Raw genomic sequence first — 21902 nt, forward strand, 5'->3', positions numbered from 1 at the left:
CGACACCCTAACATCACAATTAAAAGAACTAGAGAAGCAGGAGCAAACACATTCAAAAGCTAGCAGAAGGCAAGAAATAACTAAGATCAGAGCAGAACTGAAGGAGATAGAGACACAAAAAAACCCTTCAAAAAATCAATGAATCCAGGGGCTGGTTTTTTGAAAAGATCAACAAAATTGATAGACTGCTAGCAAGACTAATAAAGAAGAAAAGAGAGAAGAATCAAATAGACGCAACAAAAAATGATAAAGTGGATATCACCACCGATCCCACAGAAATAGAAACTACCATCAGAGAATACTATAAACATCTCTATGCAAATAAACCAGAAAATCTAGAAGAAATGGATAAATTCCTAGACACATACATCCTCCCAAGACTAAGCCAGAAAGAAGTTGAATCCCTGAATAGACCAATAACAGGCTCTGAAATTGAGGCAAATAATTAATAACCTACCAACCAAAAAAAGTCCAGGATGAGACGGATTCACAGCCAAACTCTACCAGAGTTTCAAAGAGGAGTTGGTGCCATTCCTTCTGAAATGATTCCAATCAACAGAACAAGAGGGAATCCTCCCTAACTCATTTTATGAGACTAGCATCATCCTGATACCAAAGCCTGGCAGAGATACAACAAAAAAAGATAATTTTAGACCAATATCCCTGATGAACATCCATGCAATAATCCTCAACAAAATACTGGCAAACCGAATCCAGCAGCACATCAAGAAGCTTATCCACCACGATCACGTTGGCTTCATCCTTGGGACGCAAGGCTGGTTCAACATACACAAATCAATCAATGTAATCCGTTATATAAATAGAACCAAAGACAAAAACCACATGATTATCTCAATAGATGCAGAAAAGGCCTTCGACAAAATTCAGCAGCCCTTCACGCTAAAAACTCTCAATAAATTAGGTATTGATGGGACGTATCCCAAAATAATAAGAGCTATTTATGACAAACCCACAGTCAATATCATACTGAAGGGGCAAAAACTGGAAGCATTCCCTTTGAAAACTGGCACAAGACAAGGATGCCCTCTCTCACCACTCCTACTCAACATAGTGTTGGAAGTTCTGGCCAGGGCAATCAGGCAGGAGATAGAAATAAAGGGTATTCAGTTAGGAAAAGAGGAAGTAAAATTGTCCCTGTTTGCAGATGACATGATTGTATATTTAGAAAACCCCATTATCTCAGCCCAAAATCTCTTTAAGCTCATAAGCAACTTCAGCAAAGTCTCAGGATACAAAATTAAGGTGCAAAAATCACAAGCATTTTTATACACCAGTAACAGACAAACAGAGAGCCAAATCATGAGTGAACTCCCATTCACAATTGCTTCAAAGAGAATAAAATACCTAGGAATCCAGCCTACAAGGGATGTGAAGGATCTCTTCAAGGAGAACTGCAAACCACTGCTCAATGAAATAAAAGAGGACACAAACAAATGGAAGAACATTCCATGCTCTTGGATAGGAAGAATCAATATCGTGAAAATGGCCATACTGCCCAAGGTAATTTATAGATTCAATGCCATCCCCATCAAGCTACCAATGACTTTCTTCACAGAATTGGAAAAAACTACTTTAAAGTTCATATGGAACCAAAAAAGAGCCCACATTGCCAAGACAATCCTAAGCAAAAAGAACAAAGCTGGAGGCATCACACTACCTGACTTCAAACTATACTACAAGGCTACTGTAACCAAAACAGCATGCTACTGGTACCAAAACAGAGATGTAGACCAATGGAACAGAACAGAGCCCTCAGAAATAATACCACACATCTACAATCATCTGATCTTTGATAAACCTGACAACAACAAGAAATGGGGAAAGGATTCCCTATTTAATAAATGGTGCTGGGGAAACTGGCTAGCCATATGTAGAAAACTGAAACTGGATCCCTTCCTTACACCTTACACAAAAATTAATTCAAGATGGATTGAAGGCTAAGACCTAAAACCATAGAAACCCTAGAAGACAACCTAGGCAATACCATTCAGGACATAGGCATGGGCAAAGACTTCATGTCTGAAACACCAAAAGCAATGGCAACAAAAGCCAAAATTGACAAATGGGATCTAATTAAACTAAAGAGCCTCTGCACAGCCAAAGAAGGTATTGTCAGAGTGAAAAGGCAACCTACAGAATGGGAGAAAATTTTTGCAATCTACCCATCTGACAAAGGGCTAATATCCCGAATCTACAAAGAACTTAAACAAATTTACAAGGAAAAATCAAACAACCCCATCACAAAGTGGGCAAAGGATATGAACAGACACTTCTCAAAAGAAGACATTTATGCAGCCAACAGACACATGAAAAAATGTCCATCATCACTGGCCCTCAGAGAAATGCAAATCAAAACCACAATGAGATACCATCTCATACCTGTCAGAATGGTGATCATTAAAAAGTCAGGAAACAACAGGTGCTGGAGAGGATGTGGAGAAATAGGAATACTTTTACACTATTAGTGGGACTGTAAACTGGTTCAACCATTGTGGAAGACAGTGTGGCGATTCCTCAAGGATCTAGAACTAGAAATACCATTTGACCCAGCAACCCCATGACTGGGTATATACCCAAAGGATTATAAATCATGCTGCCATAAAGACACATGCACGCGTACATTTACTGTGGCACTATTCCCAATAGCAAAGACTTGGAACCAACTGAAATGTCCATCATTGATAGACTGGATTAAGAAAATGTGGCACATATACACCATGGAATACTATGCAGCCATAAAAACGGATGAGTTCATGTCCTTTGTAGGGACATGGATGAAACTGGAAACCATCATTCTAAGCAAACTATCGCAGGGACAGAAAACCAAACACCACATGTTCTCACTCATAGGTGGGAACTGAACAATGAGAATACTTGGACAGAGAATGTGGAACATCACACACCGGGGCCTTTCATGGGGTGTGGGGAGGAGGGAAGGATAGTATTAGGAGATATACCTAATGTAAATGACAAGTTAATAGGTGCAGCACAGGGACATGGCATATGTACACATATGTAACAAACCTGCACGTTGTGCACATGTACCCTAGAACTTAAAGTATAATAAAAATTAGATAAATAAATAAATAGAAAAATAAAAAATAAAAACAGATGAAAACTCTGCCAACAGAACCAGGACATTTTTTCCTATTTGAATTAGCCACATTATTTTTCTTCTTCTTTTTTACAGGCCCAATTGATGTACCAAAGTTAGTCCATTTCTTCAGTCAACATTAAGCCATGTTTTCTTAGTTATCTCTGCCTCTGGCTCATATCTAAGTTCAGCAGTGTTTTTGAAGGGTAGAAACGGACAATTCCTGCTATTCTATAATAACTGCCTAACTATTCAGACAAGTTCTACTGATGATCTAAAAATGATTTCCACCTATTCCTTTTTAGGGAGGAAGAACAAAGCAAGCCCAGTAATAAATGATACACAATAGGTCTTCCCCTCAGGCAAATGCACTTTTAGAAGTTGAGTTTACTATAGAAAACTTAATAGAACTTGGCAGGGCGTGGTGGCTCACACCTGTAATCCCAGCACTTTGGGAGGCCGAGGCAGGCAGATCACCTGAAGTCAGAAGTTCCAGACCAGCCTGACCAACATGGAGGAACCCTGTTTCTAATAAAAATACAAAATTAGCTGGGCATGGTGGCACATGCCTGTAATCCCAGCTACTCAGGAGGCTGAAGCAGGAGAACTGCTTGAACCCGGGAGGTGGAGGTTGCAGTGAGCCAAGATTGCACCACTGCACTCCAGTGTGGGAGACAAAAGTGAAACTCTGTCTTTAAAAAAAAAAAAGAAAGAAAAGAAAAGTTAATAGAATTGAATCAATAAGTACCAACATTCATTCCCTCCTTTTGAGAACAGGTTGCAATTCACAGGAAGGAAGTTGAAGAATTAGAAAATGCTATTCATGAACTGGAAGCAGAAAATTTGGTGCTTATTGATCAACTATTCAACTGTAGACTTGTGGATCTCAAGATACCCAGGTGAAAATTGTTAATATATATAGAGTATTTTGTAAACATTTGTATCTATTGTAAAAAGTTGCTTTAAAAAAAAAAGATGATTTAATTCTTCAGTGCTCCAGCAGTAGTCAAAAAGAAAGGGACACATAAAATAGATGAAGGTATAGGATTATTACTATTGACCATTGGTACAATGTAAAGTTTGACTTGGTTTTTCTTGCAATGCACTGTAGTCCCAATAGCCAGCACATAACATGAACATCATAACTGCCAACATTCTGGAGCCTCCAGACCAGCAGGGGGAATGGTCATGAAAGTAAGTACGTAACAGTACAGCAGAAGATGGAGGAGGTAGAGAGTTAGCACAGAAGAGGAGGTGATCCACTTGCCAGAAGTTTCGTGGAGGTGATCTGGGCTTCTATGTATTGTAGAATTATTTCTTTTGGTTGAAAGAGTCAAAACTACTCTGGAGGCCAAGAAAAGAGCTTGGCATTTCAAGTCACATTTGTTCTTGCACACAAGAAACCAAGTGGTGCATACACCTTTATATGTTTGGTTAGCTGTTTTCCTTATCTGACAAAAAAAGTCTTAATATATTAATCCTGACAGTAACCTAGGGCCCTTGAATATAAAATTAAAATTCAGAATGGCACTCATAATTTAGACAAGTAGTCAAAACCCAAAAAATAGTCTAATAGTAGCATGTTTAGGAAGAGAGGGTAAGTCACACAAATGTAGGGTGCATGTGTGCAAGTATGGGAGAGAAATGTCTAGGTCTAGGAATTAAAGCAGATGTTAAGTTGAACCTGGGGGAATAGCCAGGAAAAATTTTCTACACAAGTAGTTCCTATTGTTTGTGTGACATAGAAAACTACTATTTGAGACATGATCATGTATTTGTTATTTTTAAACTTTCTATTGTTTTCCAAGAAAGGTGGATACAGGTAAATTATGGGTTCCTTCTTTGCCAGGCTAAATGATGGGTGTCAGGATACAAGATTAGAGAAATTGGGCGATAAACTGGGTGGGGCAGGATAGAGAAAGAGGCCATCTGCCCCCTTTGCATGATTACTTGTGTGCTTCAGAGAGAGTAGACACCAATATAGATGAGGTGAAGCTGAATGAGGATTGATTACTGAACTCCTGTATTTCCAGTCTCTTCAGCTGATGCCCTAGAGAGCCCCTTGGGGGTAGGTGCTCACTGTTGCCCAGTAGGCAGTGCTCGCTTTTGCCAGCCCTCCTCTCTGTGATCAGGTCTCCAGTGCTACATTCCTGTCCCACCTCTAATCCTCGTCATCTGCTGCTGCTGCCTTTGGAATCATGTCTAATCTCTGCCAGGCATTGCTGGTATGTGGCTTCTAACTACTGCTATACCTGCTGTCCACTGCCTTCTTTTCTGAACTGGCTAAACTTTAGGAAAGAGCTACCCTCTAAACTGCCAGACCCATGTCTCTACCTGGATCAACTCAGTCTGGTATATTTGATTTTGTTCTGATATGGTTGTAAAGTGCTAATAATTCTAAAAAAGGGAATTATTTCATAGGCCAGAGGGGACTTGGCAAGAACAGAATGGGAGATTGAGAAACTTTTAATGGGGATTTTTCATTGAGTTGTTTATTGTGCAGTATATAATTTAACCCCATCCTCGCTCTTCCCCGTAAAAATCTTCCGTAAAATCCACATTGTTCATCAGTGCTTTAGGGGCTGGCTTTCCTTACTGAGAGGAATGGAATGCTTAGTCTAGCTTCAGAGTTGGAAGAAATGAAGTCAAAATATTTCCAAGGGAAAAGAAACAGCATGGGTGACATTTATAGGAACTGATATATGTGTCCTTGCTATATGCTTCCACAACACCCTGAACTTTTCCTTTGTAACCAACCTTTATCACACTTTTGATTATTTATTTAATGTCTGCTGCTTTACTAGCTTGTAAACTCCTTGAGGCAACTGTTTTTGGACACTTTAGAAAGACCTGCATAAAGAAACCAGAAAATGTGAAAGCCCTCAGTTATCTACTAGACTTCTTATGCAGAAAGACAACCTGAGGGCGTTCAGGAGCTTTTACTGTATCCATTTCCAAGCCAAAGGAATATTACACATATTGTATTTTATGGTAACTTCCCCCTCCATCTCTTTGTTGAGAATTAAGTTTTGTAAAATACTAGTAGGGTGTTAAGAAATAGACATGAACTGTCTCCAGTGGACACAGAAGAAGTTCTATTTTCCTATTTGGATGAGGAATGGGATACTGTGGTTAATAGAGTTACCACATTTCCTATGTAGAGCTACTCAAACTTTTTCCCATCACAACTCACATAGAATATCAAAGGATTTGTTTGACACACTGGGACAAACAGATGAGGAAACTATCAGCCAGAGGTGACTGCCCAGGACTCCAGCACCACAGGGCTGAGGCTAAGTGGGCCAATACCTACAAATCTAACACTAACTTACCATAAGAACATCTTTTGAACTATTTTCCATATCATTAAGTATCAAGTGTTGTTACCCTGTAGTAGTACAGAAGTGACAGTAAACGTGATTAATAGAAAAAGCTAGATTCCTGAAGGTTATGGCATTTAGAAAGATCTTAATTGTTCACAATGGTAAAACTAGGAAAGAAAAGAATTCTATAGCCTCAGACATGTCTCCCTGCAGACCACAGCTACATGTGAAACTTATCTTTACTAAGGTACCTTTCTAAACTTGCCTTAACTAAAGTTAAGTTTTTAGAAGATTTCATAGGTGTAAATATTTTATGTAGTTACAGTATTTGCTGGAGCCATTAGCATCTGGATAACACTTTATTCATGTTCTTAAGTAACTGACAGCCTCTAATTTAGGGGACTCACTTTGGTTGCTTAGCTGCTAAGCATGAAGGGTTGTTTGCACATTTGCAAGTGTTCAATTACTTCATGCTGTCTTCAGATAAACCTCATGGAAATGCCATACAGAGTTTTCAAAGCATCATATTTTCTGATTAAAAATTCAGCGGACACTCTAAAAAGGAGAGCACAGAATTAAACAATGTAGAGAGAGCTACAACAGCATATGGACATCAATTCACTGCTTGTAGGTGAAGCATATCACTAAGTGAAAGCCAGGACCTAGATGGCATCTTGGATTCCTACTGCTCGCTTTCTCTTTCTCTCTTCATTTCAAAACCATGTCTTTCAGGCCACTATCATTCCACACCTGAAATACTACAACAGTGACCTGACTGGTGCCATGCTCACTCTCATTTTTTTTGAACTTTAAGTGTGTTATTCCCTTATTTGGAATGCTCTTCTTTCACCCCTAGCTCTTCCCTGGCAAGCACCTCCAGGTTCAAGACTGTATTAGTCCATTCTCATGCTGCTATAAAAAAAACTGCATGAGACTGGATAATTTAGAAAGGAAAGAGGTTTAACTGACTCACAGTTCCACCAGGCTGGGGAGGACTCAGGATAGATTTATGGCAGAAGGAGAAGCAAATATGACCTCCTTCACATGGCAGCAGGAAGGAAAAGTGCAGAGCGAAGGCTGGGGAAAAGCCCCTTATAAATTATCAGATCTCATGAAAACTCACTAACATGAGAACAGCATGGAGGTAACTGCCCCCGTAATTCACTTACCTCCCACTGGGTCCCTCTCCCACAACACATGGGGATTATGCAAACTACAGTTCATGATGGGATTTGGGTGGGGCCTAGCTAAACCATATCAAAGACTAAGCTCAGGTTTCATCCAGGAAAACTTTGCTTCCTCCTAAAGCTGACTCAGGTGCTGCTGCTTTCTGCATCCCAGCATTCTCACACGATGCTAATTACCCATCATGGTACACACCATGACTTAAAAATACTGTAAGGCTGTCTGTCACCCCACTGGACTTTATGCTCCTCAGGGTAGAAATTATGTATCATTTTTCATTATGCATTTCTAGCACCTAGTAGAGAGATAGACCCTAGTAAGCATGCAATACAATTTATTGACTGATAGACTGTTTTTCTTATTTGTTCTTTTAGGCGACTATATCTTACCCAAGCTGCTGGACTAGAAGTGCCACCTGAAGAAATGCCTTTGGAATTGCCAGAAACACATATAGGTATTATTTTATTGCAATAATGATGGTGATTTTTTTCAAACTCTTGTTTTTCTATTTAAAATACACTTAACTATTGTGAGCAGGTGCCCCACATACAAAAGTTATTCAGAGACTAATTACCTGCCAGCTTCTCTCAATTTCTCCTCTTGCAGTGCTTGTCCTAATCTATCTCCTGTCTGTAGCACCACTTTCAAATGAAGGTCACTATGTTTCACAGTAAATTAAATAAATACTGGCGGAGAGGGATGAGGCTGCTATCTACACTGGCAAGGTTTAGGGCCCTATTTAGCCAACCAAAATGACAACATATACATAGGCACCAATATAATTACTGTAACTTATTAGCTAACAGAAAGAAATACAACTTGGAGTTTCTACAAATGGGACTCCCTCTTACTATAATACATAAATTCTACATTTGCAGTTCTCAAAGTTCTATCCAATTAAAAATGTGACAAAGTATGAATTGCATTTTTATTTTTATATGTTCAAAATGTATACATAATTAATTCCTTTGTATTCATCCAAGAAGAGAAGTCAGAATTGCAACCCATAGAAGTAGAAAGTAGAGACTTGATGTCCTCATCAGATGAGAGCAGTACCTTACATCTTAGTCATGAAAATAGCATCGAAGATCTCCAGTATGTAAAGACAGATAAAGAGGAAAACTCATGCACAGAGTTTGGGGACACTGATATGAAGTACTTACTATATGAGGATGAGAAGGATTTCAAGGTAAGATTCATAAGAACGTTACTTTGACTACCAAGAAAATGCTGTTTTATTAATTGAGAAAATTAACCTAAAATATGGATATTGAAAATTCCATTTGCAATTATTAGTAAAATTGGCCCACCATTCATATCTCTCATTTGGATACCATTTTCACTCCTACTCTTGCCCAATTTTCTTCCTATATTCCTTTATAGGCCTTCATTAATAGTATACAAAGTAAGTTATCTAATGCTACATAACAATCCCAAAAACCTAGTAGCTTATAACAATAACTATTCTCCCTTAGGGCTCTGTTGGTTAGAAATTTATGAAGGGCTCCACTAGACAGTTCTCACTTGGTAGACTCTCAGTCAGTTGCAACCACATATTGGCTAGGGCTGCACCCATCTGAAGGCTTGGTTGAGGCAGAAGTCTTTACTTCCAAGGTGGTTTGTTCATATGGCTAGCATGTTGATGCTGGCTAAACTGAGGGCCTCACTTCTTCACATGTGCCTCCCCACAGGGTGTTTTGAATTTCCTTTGTTATAGTGTCTGTCTTCTCCCAAAACAAGCAATCCTAGAGACCAAGATAAAAGCAGCAGTTTGGCTGTGGTGGCTCATGTCTGTAATCCCAGCACTTTGGGAGGCTGAGGTGGGCGGATCACCTGAGGTCGGGAATTTGAGCCCAGCCTGGCCAACATGGTGAAACCCCCCCTCTACTAAAAATACAAAAATTAGGCTGGGCACGGTGGCTCATGCCTGTAATCCTAGCACTTTGGGAGGCCGAGGAGGGTGGATCACGAGGTCGGGAGATGAAGACCATCCTGGCTAATACAGTGAAACCCCGTCTCTGCTAAAAATACAAAAAAATTAGCTGGGCATTGTGACAGGAGCCTGTAGTCCCAGCTACTTGGGAGGCTGAGGCAGGAGAATGGCGTGAACCCAGGAGGCAGAGCTTGCAGTGAGCCGAGATTGCGCCACTGCACTCCAGCCTGGGCGACAGAGCGAGACTCCGCCTCAAAAAAAAAAAAAAAAAAAAATTAGCTGGGCATGGTGGTGCGTGCCTGTAATCCCAGGTAGTTGGCAGGCTGAGGCAGGAAAATCGCTTGAACCTGGGAAGCAGAGGTTGCAATGAGCAGAGATAGCACCATTGCACTCCAGCCTGGGTGACAGAGTGAGACTCTGTCTCAAAAGAAAGAGAGAGAGAGAGAGAGAGAGAGAGAGAAAGAAAGAGAAAGAAAGAGAAAGAAAAAAGAGGAAGGAAGGAAGGAAGGAAGGAAGGAAGGAAGGAAGGAAGGGAGGAAGGAAGGGAGGGAGGGAGGGAGGGAGGGAGGGAGGGAAGGGAGGGAGGGAGGGAGGGAGGGAGGGAGGGAGGGAGGGGAAGGAAGGAAGGAATGGAGGGGAAGGAAGGAAGGAAGAAAGGAAGAAAGGAAGGAAGGAAGGAAGGGAGGGGAAGGAAGGAAGGAAGGGAGGGGAAGGAAGGAAGGAGAGAGAGAAAGAAAAGAAAGAAAAAGAAAGAAAGAGAGAAAGCGATAAAAGAAAGAGAAAAAGAAAAGGAAAGAAAAAAGAAAAGGAAAGAGAAAAGAAAGGGAAAGAAAGAAAGAGAAAGGAAAGAAAGAAAGAAAAGAAAAAGAAAGAGAAAGAAAGAAAGAAAGAAAGAAAGAAAGAAAGAAAGAAAGAAAGAAAGAAAGAAAGAAAGAAAGAAAGAAAGTTAGTTTTATATGGCTTAGCCTTGGAAATCATACACTGTCACTTCCATCATATTCTACTGGTTGATGTAGTTACAAAGTTCCATCCAAGAGGAAGGAACATAGCTCCGACATCTTGATGGAGGAAGGTCAGTATCACATTGTAAGAGAAGCACTTGGAATAGGATATGCATTAGGCTATCTTTGGAAAGTACAGATTGCACATATACCATTCATTAAAACCTGGAATATTAAGCCTTTTAATTTTAAAACTTCTTTCTAGTACATTCCAGTTACTCCCATAAACATCCCTTGTTATTTTCCCTCTTGGTACTTTAAAAGCTCTCCTAGAACTTAAAGTCTGGTAGTGGAAAAAATGATATAAGAAAGTAGAAGAAACTAAATAAACCAACACAAACCATTTTAACTACAACTCAATCCTGCTGCCATCAAGTGATTATTTAAAGACTAAAGTTCTAGTTCCTCTAGCACTGAAACACCTCCATGAGTATCTTGGAATCATGACTCCTGGGATGTCTTGATGATCTCAGGCTAGTGGACAGTTGTCTACAAAATCCCAAAATTGCATACCATTTGGTTGAATGAAAGACCTTACTTTCCATGAAAGTTTTTGATGTAGTCAAACTGCTATGGTCATGGTGTATTACTTGAGAATCCTCTTCCCAGTGATTCTGAAATATGTGGTAGGTCTCCATCAACTTGCTTTTTTCCTATCTTTCATTTATCACAACTACATATTTTGAAAGCTAAATAGAATTATATGTATTTTGAGAAACAAGACATCACCTTCCTTTGTCATTATTTGATTCTTCTAAACTCAAATAAATATTTATCGAGAACCCCACAACATGCCAGGTCCTTGTTAAATGCTTGTGCATTTAAGGGAGAGAACAGCAAGAAATGAAATCTCGAATATGCCTATACACCAGGCCTTGCCCCCAAATCACTTATAGACTTGTAAAGGACAGGTAAGAAAATCAACAATTACCATATAAGAGTAAACAGACCACCTGTACCTGTGTCCCTGATCAGTCTGTGCTTATCATTGCACCCCAGCACTTGATACAGGGCCTGGCATATAGTCAACACCTGGGAAAGGTTTGCTAAAGTGATGTGTCGAAGGAATTAAAAAGCAAGAGTTATGGCATGGGAGACTTCCTGGAGGAAGGGACATTGGGTAGGGCGTGAGCTCTGTCCACCCAGTTTTGGGTTGGCTATGGATTTCATGTCAGTTAGACTTCTAATTCTGTTTGTTGATATCTTAGACTTGTAAACCAAAAGGTAGCTGACACAGGTCTCAATCAATTTAGAAGTTGATTTTGCCAATGTTAAGGAGAATACCTGGGAGAAAAAAAAAAACACCTCGAAATCACAGAAACAGTGTGTGGTTTGTGCCTGTCTCCAAAGATTACTTGGAGGCCTTCAATATTTAGAGGAGAAAAGTGGGCTGGAGGGGAAAGCAGGAAGTTATAGTCATCCACATATTGCAAGAGAAAAGGAGCAGGTAGGGGAACCATCAATTATGTATTCACCTTGCACTTTACAAAAGATCAGGTGAACATAGAGTAGCTACCTGTGGAGATAGTTAACCTTTTATCTGTATGTATCTGCTTAGGAACAAAAGGAAAGGCAGTTGCTTACATGACTCAGCTTTCAGCTTAATTTTTTCCTTTTGGCAAAGTGAATTGGGGTCCCATGTTTTTATTTTCCTTTCACAGACTGTAGGTAGTTTTGCACTAACTATAGCCAGCATCCCTCCCCCATTAACCCACTATGAGACAAGCTTTCTAGCCTTGCTCTCTGCTTTTTAGGAGATCTTTCCTACTGTGTATGCCTTACTGGGTATATAAGTTTACTGAGTCTTTTGTTTTTTTCTCATTTATAGCGGCTCTCATATTTCACATTTTACACAGCATCAGGCAATTGGGGGCAATGAACTCTGTCAGATAAAGGCCAACTGTAATAAAGCAAGCCTAATCTATCAAAGCTGGTAATTTGCTGAATCACCTCTCCTATTCTTTTTTGTGTCTGTTCACCATAGGATTATGTAAACTTGGGCCCCCTGGGAGTGAAGCTTATGAGTGTGGAGAGCAAGAAAATGCCCATTCATTTTCAAGAGAAGGAAATTCCAGTCAAACTCTATAAAGATGTCAGGAGCCCAGAAAGTCGCATCACATATAAGATGATGAAGTCTTTTCTCTAAGACTGAAAGCTGCAAAGGAAACACGACGTTTTCTTATAAATGTTTTTTGGGAACTGAAGTATATCCGTTATCCATTTTACTTACGCTTTGGCTCATTTTTAAACCAGCTGTTATTTCTAAAGGTCATAATTACATTTAAAATCAAAGGTATTCAGCTATTCATTTACTTGCATGGTATGAGTGACCAAAATGGAAGCACACTTTGTATTTCTACATTTGAAGTATTCAGAAGCATGACAGTAGTTTCAAAGTAGTCTCGAGGTTCCTTTTCACACACAAAACATTCACTGATTAATCTGCTATTCCAATATGAAATAGTTCCATTAGAAATGTTTCTAAGAAAATCTTTGCATAGCATTGTCTACACATCTTTCCCTCTGAGGATGCTCAATGTGATAGACAGCCAGTCTGTAATTCAAGTCAATTCTTCTTAGTTTAACCCTGTGTATTAGTCTGTTCTCACGCTGCTAATAAAGACATAATTGAGACTGGGTAATTTATAAAGGAGGTTTAATTGATTTACAGTTCCACATGGCTGGGGAGGCCTCACCATCATGGCAGAAGGCGAATGAGGAGCAAAGTCACATCATACATGGTGGCAGGCAAGAGAGGGCTTGTGTAGGGGAATTCCCATTTATAAAACTATCAGATCTCGTGAGACTTATTCACTACTTCAAGAACAGTATGGGAAAAACCTGCCCCCATGATTCAATTACCTCCTACCAGGTCCCTCCCGTGACACATGGGGATTATGGGAACTATAATTCAAGATGAGATTTGCGTGGGCACGTAGCCAAACCATATCACCCCATTTATAATGAATATAAAAAATGAATGTTAACAAACTTGAGAGTGTTAATTTGTCATATAAAAATATCCACTGATAGGGAGCACTCCCTCCCTCCAGCTATATCTAGCCTAAACTACCATGATCCTATCCCAAGAAAATACCACTTCTTTCAGGGCTACCACAAGCCAAAGACACTGTGACTACCTGGATGTGACATCAGCATTCCATTTGGATCCTTGAGACCAGATAATACCATCATATGTCATATTTCTGTAATCTTTAGTGATATAAGGATTAATTAATCATCAGTGGGGGATGTTATTGGCATTTAAAGTAAGGACAATTGCGTGGCACTGTCTTGAGCCTGCAGGATGTTAGCACTCCTGCTCCCTCAATCTCAAATGCTGCTACCCTAACACTCTTCATTGTAGAAGTCAAAAACACTGGTCGTGTTACGTGGTAGTACCATCACCAATTGAACACCTTTGAGTTTCTCCTGTACTTAATTTTTGGAGACAAGGACTCACTCTGTCACCCAGGCTGGAGTGCAGTGGCACTATCATAGCTCACAGCATCCTGAAACTCCTGGGCTCAAGCAATCCTCCTGCTTCAACCTCCCGAGTAGCTGGGACTGCAGGTCTGTATCATCATGCCTCAACCTCCGAAAGTGCTGGGAATACAGGCATGAGCCACCGCTCAGCCTCTCCTGTACTTTAATCTCCATTGTGTTCAGTGCTTTCCTGGGCTCTTCCCATTCTCTCCCAAACCTTCCAACCATAACCTCTAAAAAAATCAATAAACAAGACAAACGCCACTGTTGAAGGTGTAAATGTCCAAGGGGTTCACCTTGCCTGCTGCCTAGACAGAGCCGATTCATCAAGACAGGGGAATTGCAATAGACAAAGAGTAATTCACACAGAGCCAGCTGTGCGGGAGCCCAGAGTTTTATTCTTACTCAAATCAGTCTCCCTGAGCATTCGGGTAGCAGAGTTTTTAAAGACAACATGGTAGGTGTGGAAAAGCCAGTGAGCTGGGAGTGCTGATTGGTCAGAGATGAAATCATAGGGAGTCAAAGCTGTCCTCCTGCACCGAATCAGTTCCTAGGTGGGGGGGGGGGGGGGGGCACAAGATCAGATGAGCCAGTTTATCAATCTAGGTAGTGCCAGCTGATTCATCATGTGCAGGGTCTGCAAAATATCTCAAGCACTGATCTTAGGAGCAGTTTAGAGACAGTCAGAATCTTTTTTTTTTTTTTTTTTTTTTATTGTAAATTGACAGTTTATAATTGTATAAATTTATGAGTTACAAAGTGATGTCATAAATTGTGGATAGAATATGGAATAGTTAAATCAAGCTAGTTAACATATCCAATACTTCAAATACATTTCTGTGATGAGAATATCAATTTTGAAATGTATAATGCTCCATTAAGTATAATGCGCCACACTGTACAACAGAACTCAAAAAAAGTATAAAACATATTCTTCTTGTCTGAGATTTTATACCCTTTGACCAGCATTAATTTTTTTTTTTTGATGAGAACATCAATTTTGAAATGTATAATACTCCGTTAAGTATAATGCGCCACACTGTACAACAGAACTCAAAAAAAGTATAAAACATATTCTTCTTGTCTGAGATTTTATACCCTTTGACCAGCATTAATTTTTTTTTTTGATGAGAACATCAATTTTGAAATGTATAATACTCCATTAAGTATAATGCGCCACACTGTACAACAGAACTCAAAAAAAGTATAAAACATATTCTTCTTGTCTGAGATTTTATACCCTTTGACCAGCATTAATTTTTTTTGTTGTTTTTTTGAGACAGTCTCACTCTGTCACCCAGGCTGGAATGCAGTGGCGCAATCTCAGCTCACCGCAACCTCCGCCTCCCGGGTTCAAGAGGTTCTCCTGCCTCGGCCTCCCCAGTAGCTGGGATTATAGGCACGTGACACCACACCCAGCTAATTTTTTTGTAGTTTTAGTAGAGATGGGGCTTTGCCATGTTGTCCAGGCTGGTCTCGAACTCCTGACCCCAGGTGATCCACCCACCTTGGCCTCCCAAAGTGCTGGGATTACAGGTGTGAGCCACCGTGCCTGGCCTAATTTTTATGAGACAAAATATCAATTTCAGAACAGCATCAGTGACCAGGCACAGTGGCTCATGCCTGTAATCCCAGCACTTTGGGAGGCCGAGGTGGGCAGATCATGAGGTCAAGAGACCAAGACCATCCTGGCCCACATGGTGAAACCCTGTCTCTACTAAAAATACAAAAATTAGCTGGGCGTGGTGGCATGCACCTGTAGTCCCAGCTACTCCACAGGCCGAGACATGAAAATCGCCTGAACCCGGGAGGCAGAGGTTGCGGTGAGCCGAGATCGCGCCACTGCACTCCAGCCTGGTGACAGAGCGAGACTCCGTCTCAAAACAAACAAACATACAAACAAACAACAAAAAAGCAGCATCAGAAAGTGAGCAGACCAGGCACGGTGGCTCACGCCTGTAATTCCAGCACTTTGGGGGTCCGAGGCATATTTTTCTGTATTGAAAATACGAAAGTATTTGTCTCTAATAAAAAAAAAAAAAAATTAGTTGGGCATGGTGGCATGTACCTGTAATCCCAGCTACTCAGGAGGCCGAGGCAGGAGAATCAATTGAACCCGGGAGGCAGGGGTTGCAGTAAGCCCAGATTGTGCCACTGCACTCCAGCCTGGTGACAGAGCAAAACTTCGACTCAAGAAAAAAAAAAAAAAAAGAGTGAGCATATCTAACTACCCTCAGCTCATAATAGGGCAAATGGGTCAACAGAATAATAATTCATGCTATTGCACTGGAAAAGGAATTAAAAGAAATTTAAAAATGTGTAAGCAGAAACTCAGTTGTATGTAAGAGAACCCAATTCCCTGTGAGAAAGAGAAAGAGCTGGAGTCCTTTAAAAATTAACTGCCTGTTTTCTGTGGCTAGTGAGCCTTACCTCTCCTCCTTTCCCAGGCATTGTAAATACCCTGTTTCTCTAGCTGTGCAGCTGCAAGGTAACTAGACAGATAAACTCAAGTCATAAAACATGTTTTTCCTTGAAAAGAAAGAAATGATGTAATGCATGTCTCAATTAATTGTCTTTCTCACTTCTATAATATGCTTCTCCCTGCACAGATCCCGCCCCGCCACCCCACAACATGCTTAAAAGGTAACTTAACTCTTTGTTCAGGGCTCAGTCCTTTGGATGTTAATCCAACTGGTCCAGTGCACCTAAATAATAAATATCTTCCTGAACTCCCATCGGTCTGATTCCTTAAAAATCCCACTACATTTCGTGTAATGAACTGGCAACAAGAAACTCCCATCGGTCTGATTCCTTAAAAATCCCGCTACATTTCGTGTAATGAACTGGCAACAAGAGAAAGCTGGTTGAAGAAAGGCAGAGGAATTGTGTCTTATAAGAATTAGAATCGAGGGGCTCCATAATCATCTGGCATCCGTTCGATGTTGTATCTGTGGTTAGAAATGTACATGATAGGAACTCCAGGAATCTTACGGATTCTTCTTTTAAGGTCCCGGTCAACTGTGGCCACAATGTAACACTTATGCTGAGTTACTCTCTGTACTAAGCAGTCATCTGCATAAGTCCCTTTGTGTGTACATGGTAATCGTTCAAATCTTGGATCCTTGGCGATCCTTAGAGCCACTCGATACTTCTGCCCCAATTTCTCAATTTCAGCCATTACACAGTCAGTTATACAAGGGATACACTTGGCATACAGACAGTCCATCATTGACTGCACTAAGTCCAGTTTGGCTTTTATGGAAAAATTGATAAAGTTGGTATCAACGAGGATGTGGTAAGGTGGGCCCAGCTGTGTATTATATTGGAAAAATAAGCAGGAAGGGTGTTGGGGAACTTCTCTTTCCTTTAACGCACTGGGATCCTTCTTTTCTTTCTTTTTAGGTTTTAATCTATCCTTTTCTTTAAGCCTCTGATCTCTGAGACTAAGCATTCGCTTCATGGTCGCATACTTCCTTGTTTTCTTTTGCTTCCCCATGGTCACGCCACACTCCTGGTTCTTCCGTAATCACCAACGGCGCAATACTTCTACCGACAGTCAGAATCTTAACCTCCAGCTGCATGACTCCTAAGCCATAAGTTCTAATCTTATGGCTAATGTTAGTCCTACAAATGCAATCTACTCTGTAGGCAAGAAGGAGGTCTGCTTTGGGAAAGGGCTGTTATCATGTTTGTTCTAAACTATAAATTAAGTTTTTCCCAAAGTTAGTTGGGCCTCTGCCCAAGAAGGAAAAGGACAGCTTGGAGATTAGAAGCAAGATGGAGTCGAATAAATTAGATCTCTTTTGCTGTCTCAGTCATAATTTTGCAAAGGCGGTTTCAAAGGTGTCTTTTCTTTTTGAGACAGGGTCTTACTGTCATCTAGGCTAGAGTGCAGTAGCATGATCATGGCTTACTGCAGTCTTAGCCTCCCAGGGATCCTCTCACCTCACCCTCCCAAATAGCTGAGACCACAGAAGCTCACCACCATGTCCAGCTAATTTTTTATTTTTTGTAGAGATGGTGTTGAGGGGAGGGTGGGAGGGTCTTACTATGTGACCTAGGCTGGTCTTAAGCTCCTGAGCTCAAGTGATCTTCTTGGCTCAACTTCTCAAAGTGCTAGGATTATAGATGTGAACCACCACGCCCAGCCTGTTGAAGATTTCTTTTACTCTCTGGTTTTGACTGGCACCTGACTTTCCCCAGAAAGACCTCACTTCCCCTGTAGCCCTCTCTAGTGGATGGTATTGATTCTTCCCTGCCCCCATATTCTGTGGGGCTTACATGCTTTCACCAATGCAATGCCTCTTCTAGACCACAATACCACCAGTCTTATGTAAAAACATGCCTTTTGAAGCTCAGTATATATGTCACCCTCTACTACTATTCTTTGCTATAATTTTCTAACTCTTCTTATCACTCTTCTCCATAATCTTTAATTTGGCACCTGGTTCACAGGCCTCTTTTCCACTCTACTCCATTCCCTAACATATCCATCTATTGAGATACCTATTAGACATTCATGAATATAAAATTGTTGCATGTATGTGTGCTTCCGTTTGACCATTCCAGATCTACTCTCTACTCTTATCTCTGTGTCCCAAATGGTGACCTTTATGGACTGCATCAATGTCCTTTGCTTCTAACCTCCAACTGAGTTTGTTTAATGGGAGTTTTTAGCAGGAGATCAAAGAAAGTGAGAAGGGTGAGATTTCTTCCCCCAGCTCTTTCTCTACCAGGTCATGTAGATTAGCAGGGTCCCTCTATCAAAGGCCACTATTCCTGTTGGAAGGCTCACCTAACAAAGGCTGAGCACCTCTAATGTGAAAATCCAAAATCCAAAGTGTTTCAAAATCTGAAACATTTTAATCACTGACACAATGCTAGAAGTGGAAAATTCCGCACCTGACCTCATGTGATGATGGGTTGCAGTAAAAACTTTGTTTTGTGCACAAAAAAAATAATTTAAAACAGTATATAAAATTACCTTTAGGTTATGTGTATATGGTGTATCTGAAACACAAATTAAGTTTGCGTTTGGACTTGGGTCCTACCCCCAAGATATCTTATGTATATGCAAATATTCCAAAATCCTAAAAAATCTGAAACCTGAAACACTTCTGGTCCCAATCATCTCAGACAAGAAATAATCAGTATAGCTACTCTCTAGGTCTGGTAAGTGCTCCCTCCCTCTGCCCCTTTAGACCCAGGAGTGGAACAGTTCCCATCTGTTGATAGCCCCAGGGAATGTTACCATTCCTGTTGGTTTTCCTTGATCCTGCCCACACCTTTTTATATATTGCCTTTGTTAAATTTTCTCCAGGTATCCTGTTTGAATGTGTCCTTTGTTTCCTGCTAGGAAAGGTCAAGGCTGGAGATTCAGATCTGGGAATCAACAGCCCAGAACTGAATTTAAACCCATGAAAACCTAAATGACATAACCTAGGGACAGAGTGTCAATAGAGAAGAGAGACATGGATACACCTGGAATACTTCATTCTGTACGTGTGGGCCCTGAAACTAAAAGGTATCACTCTCAAGAGATTTCAGAGCAGAGGTGGACTGAATCTAAGTAAAACGGCAAACTAGCCCTGACCCAGCTCAATTCTTTTTTTTCTTCGCTCTCCTCTCTTTCCCTCCCTTCTCCCTCCTCACTCACCACCTGCACATGGCACCTACTCCTCACCAGAGCCTCTCGATTTCCCCACTCAATTCTTGATTGGTTTGAGGTGATTTTCCCCTCACCTAATATAACTTACAGAGGATAGATTCTTTTTCTCTGGGGAATAAAGAATACCAACCCAGACACTATGCACCTTATATACACAATGTTCAGCACAGTAAACTTTATACCTGTGTGTGCGTGTGCATGTACAGTTCAAAGAAGCAGGAAAATAAGACTAAGAATCAGGAGGAAAAGCAAACAAACATACCCACAGATGATCCAGCTATTTGTCAGTAGGCTAGGACTTTAAGAATAATATTATATGGTGGCTGGCAAGATGGCCAAATAGGAACAGCCCTGGTCTGCAGCTGCCAGTGAGATCAACACAGAAGGTGGGTGATTTCTGCATTTCCACCCGAGGTACCCAGCTCATCTCACTGGAACTGGTTAGACAGTGGGTGCAGCCCACAGAAGAGGAGCGAAACAAGGTGGGGCTGAAGCACAAGGGGTCAGGGAAGCCATGAGAGACTGTGCAGTGAGGAATGGTGCATTCTGGCACAGATACTCTGCTTTTCCCATGGTCTTCGCAACCTGCAAACCAGGAGATTCTCTCAGGTGCCTACACCCCCAGGGCCCTGGTTTCAAGCACAAAACTGGGTGGCCGTTTGGGCAGACTCAGAGCTAGCTGCAGGAGTTTTTTTTTCATACCCCAGTGGTGCCTGGAATGCCAGCAAGACAGAACCTTTCACTCTCCTGGAAAGGAGGCTGAAGCCAGGGAGACAAGTGGTCTAGCTCAGCAGATCCCATCCCCACAGAGCCCAGCAAGCTAAGATCAACTGGCTTGAAATTCTTGCTGCCAGCACAGCAGTCTGAAGTCAACCTGGGACGCTCGAGCTTGGTGAGGGGAGGAGCATCCGCCATTACTGAGGCTTGAGTAGGCAGTTTTCCCCTCACGGTGTAAACAAAGCCACTGGGAAGTTCGAAGTAGGCAGAGCCCACCACAGCTCGGCAAAGCCGCTGTAGCCAGACTGCCACTCTAGATTCCTTCTCTCTGGGCAGGGCATCTCTGAAAGAAAGGCAGCAGCCCCAGTCAAGGGCTTAGAGAAAAAAGTCCCATCTCCCTGTAACAGAGCACCTGGGAGAAGGGGCGACATTGGGCACAGCTTCAGGAATCAACAGACACCTCATAGAGAAGAGCTCCAACTGGCATCTGGCAGATGCCTCTCTGGGATGAAGCTTCCAGAGGAAGAAAGAGGCAGCAATCTTTGCTGTTCTTCAGCCTCCACTGGTGATACCCAGGCAAACAGGGTCTGGAGTGGACCTCCAGCAAACTCCAGCAGACCTGCAGCAGAGGGGCCTGACTGGTAGAAGGAAAACTAACAAACAGAAAGGAAGAGCATCAACATCAACTAAAAGGACCTCCACACAAAAACCCCATCCGAAGGTCACCTACATCAAAGACCAAAGGTAGATAAATCCACGAAGATGAGGAAAATCAGCATGAAAAGGCTGAAAATTCCAAAAATCGTAATGCCTCTTCTCTTCCAAAGGATCACAACTCCTCGCCAGCAAGGGAACAAAACTGGACAGAGAATGAGTTTGATGAACCGACAGAAGTAGGCTTCAGAAGGTGGGTAATAACAAACTCCTTTGAGCTAAAGGAGCATGTTCTAACCCAATGCAAGGAAGCTAAGAACCTTGAAAAAAGGTTAGAAGAATTGCTAACTAGAATAACAGTTTAGAGAAGAACATAAATGACCTAATGGAGCTGAAAACCACAGCACGAGAACTTTGTGAAGCATACACATGTATCAACAGCAGAATCAATCAAGCAGAAAAAATATCAGAGATTGAAGCTCAACTTAATGAAATAAAGCAAGAAGACAAGATTAGAGAAAAAAAGAATGAAAAGGAATGAACAAAGGCTCCAAGAAATATGGAACTATATGAAAGTGACGGGGAGAATGGAATCAAGTTGGAAAACACTCCTCAGGAGAACTTCCCCAACCTAACAAGACAGGCCAACATTCAAATTCAGGAAATACAGAGAACACCACAAAGATACTCCTCGAGAAAAGCAACCCCAAGACACATAATCATCAGATTCACCAAGGTTGAAATGAAGAAAAAATTGTTACTGGCAGCCAGAGAGAAAGGTCAGGTTGCCCACAAAAGAAAGCTCATCAGACTGACAGCA

General features: G+C 41.2%; 2 protein-coding genes across 3 annotated transcripts in view; one reads left to right on the top strand and one right to left on the bottom strand.

The window, feature by feature from the left end:
* Nucleotides 1-13213, top strand: part of CCDC83 (coiled-coil domain containing 83) — a 71606-nt gene extending 58393 nt beyond the window's left edge. Inside the window, exons 8-12 of one of the 2 annotated variants that reach the window (XM_008020391.3) lie at nt 3893-4014; nt 5248-5340; nt 7998-8077; nt 8607-8812; nt 12542-13213. In XM_008020391.3, the coding sequence (XP_008018582.1) occupies nt 3893-4014; nt 5248-5340; nt 7998-8077; nt 8607-8812; nt 12542-12703 (663 nt within the window). In that variant the 3' untranslated portion in view covers nt 12704-13213. The remainder of the gene's footprint in view (nt 1-3892; nt 4015-5247; nt 5341-7997; nt 8078-8606; nt 8813-12541) is intronic. The other variant, XM_073020084.1, reaches the window with a different exon arrangement.
* A 1521-nt stretch (nt 13214-14734) lies between these two features.
* Nucleotides 14735-17588, bottom strand: LOC103248157 (rRNA-processing protein FCF1 homolog). The gene has a single exon (XM_073020091.1). The coding sequence runs from the start codon at nt 17537-17539 to the stop codon at nt 16943-16945; it is 597 nt and encodes a 198-aa protein (XP_072876192.1). The 5' UTR covers nt 17540-17588; the 3' UTR covers nt 14735-16942.
* Between the last annotated feature and the right edge of the window lie 4314 nt (nt 17589-21902).

This window comes from Chlorocebus sabaeus, chromosome 1 (assembly GCF_047675955.1).
Source record: "Chlorocebus sabaeus isolate Y175 chromosome 1, mChlSab1.0.hap1, whole genome shotgun sequence".
Classification (NCBI taxonomy): Eukaryota; Metazoa; Chordata; class Mammalia; order Primates; family Cercopithecidae; genus Chlorocebus; species Chlorocebus sabaeus.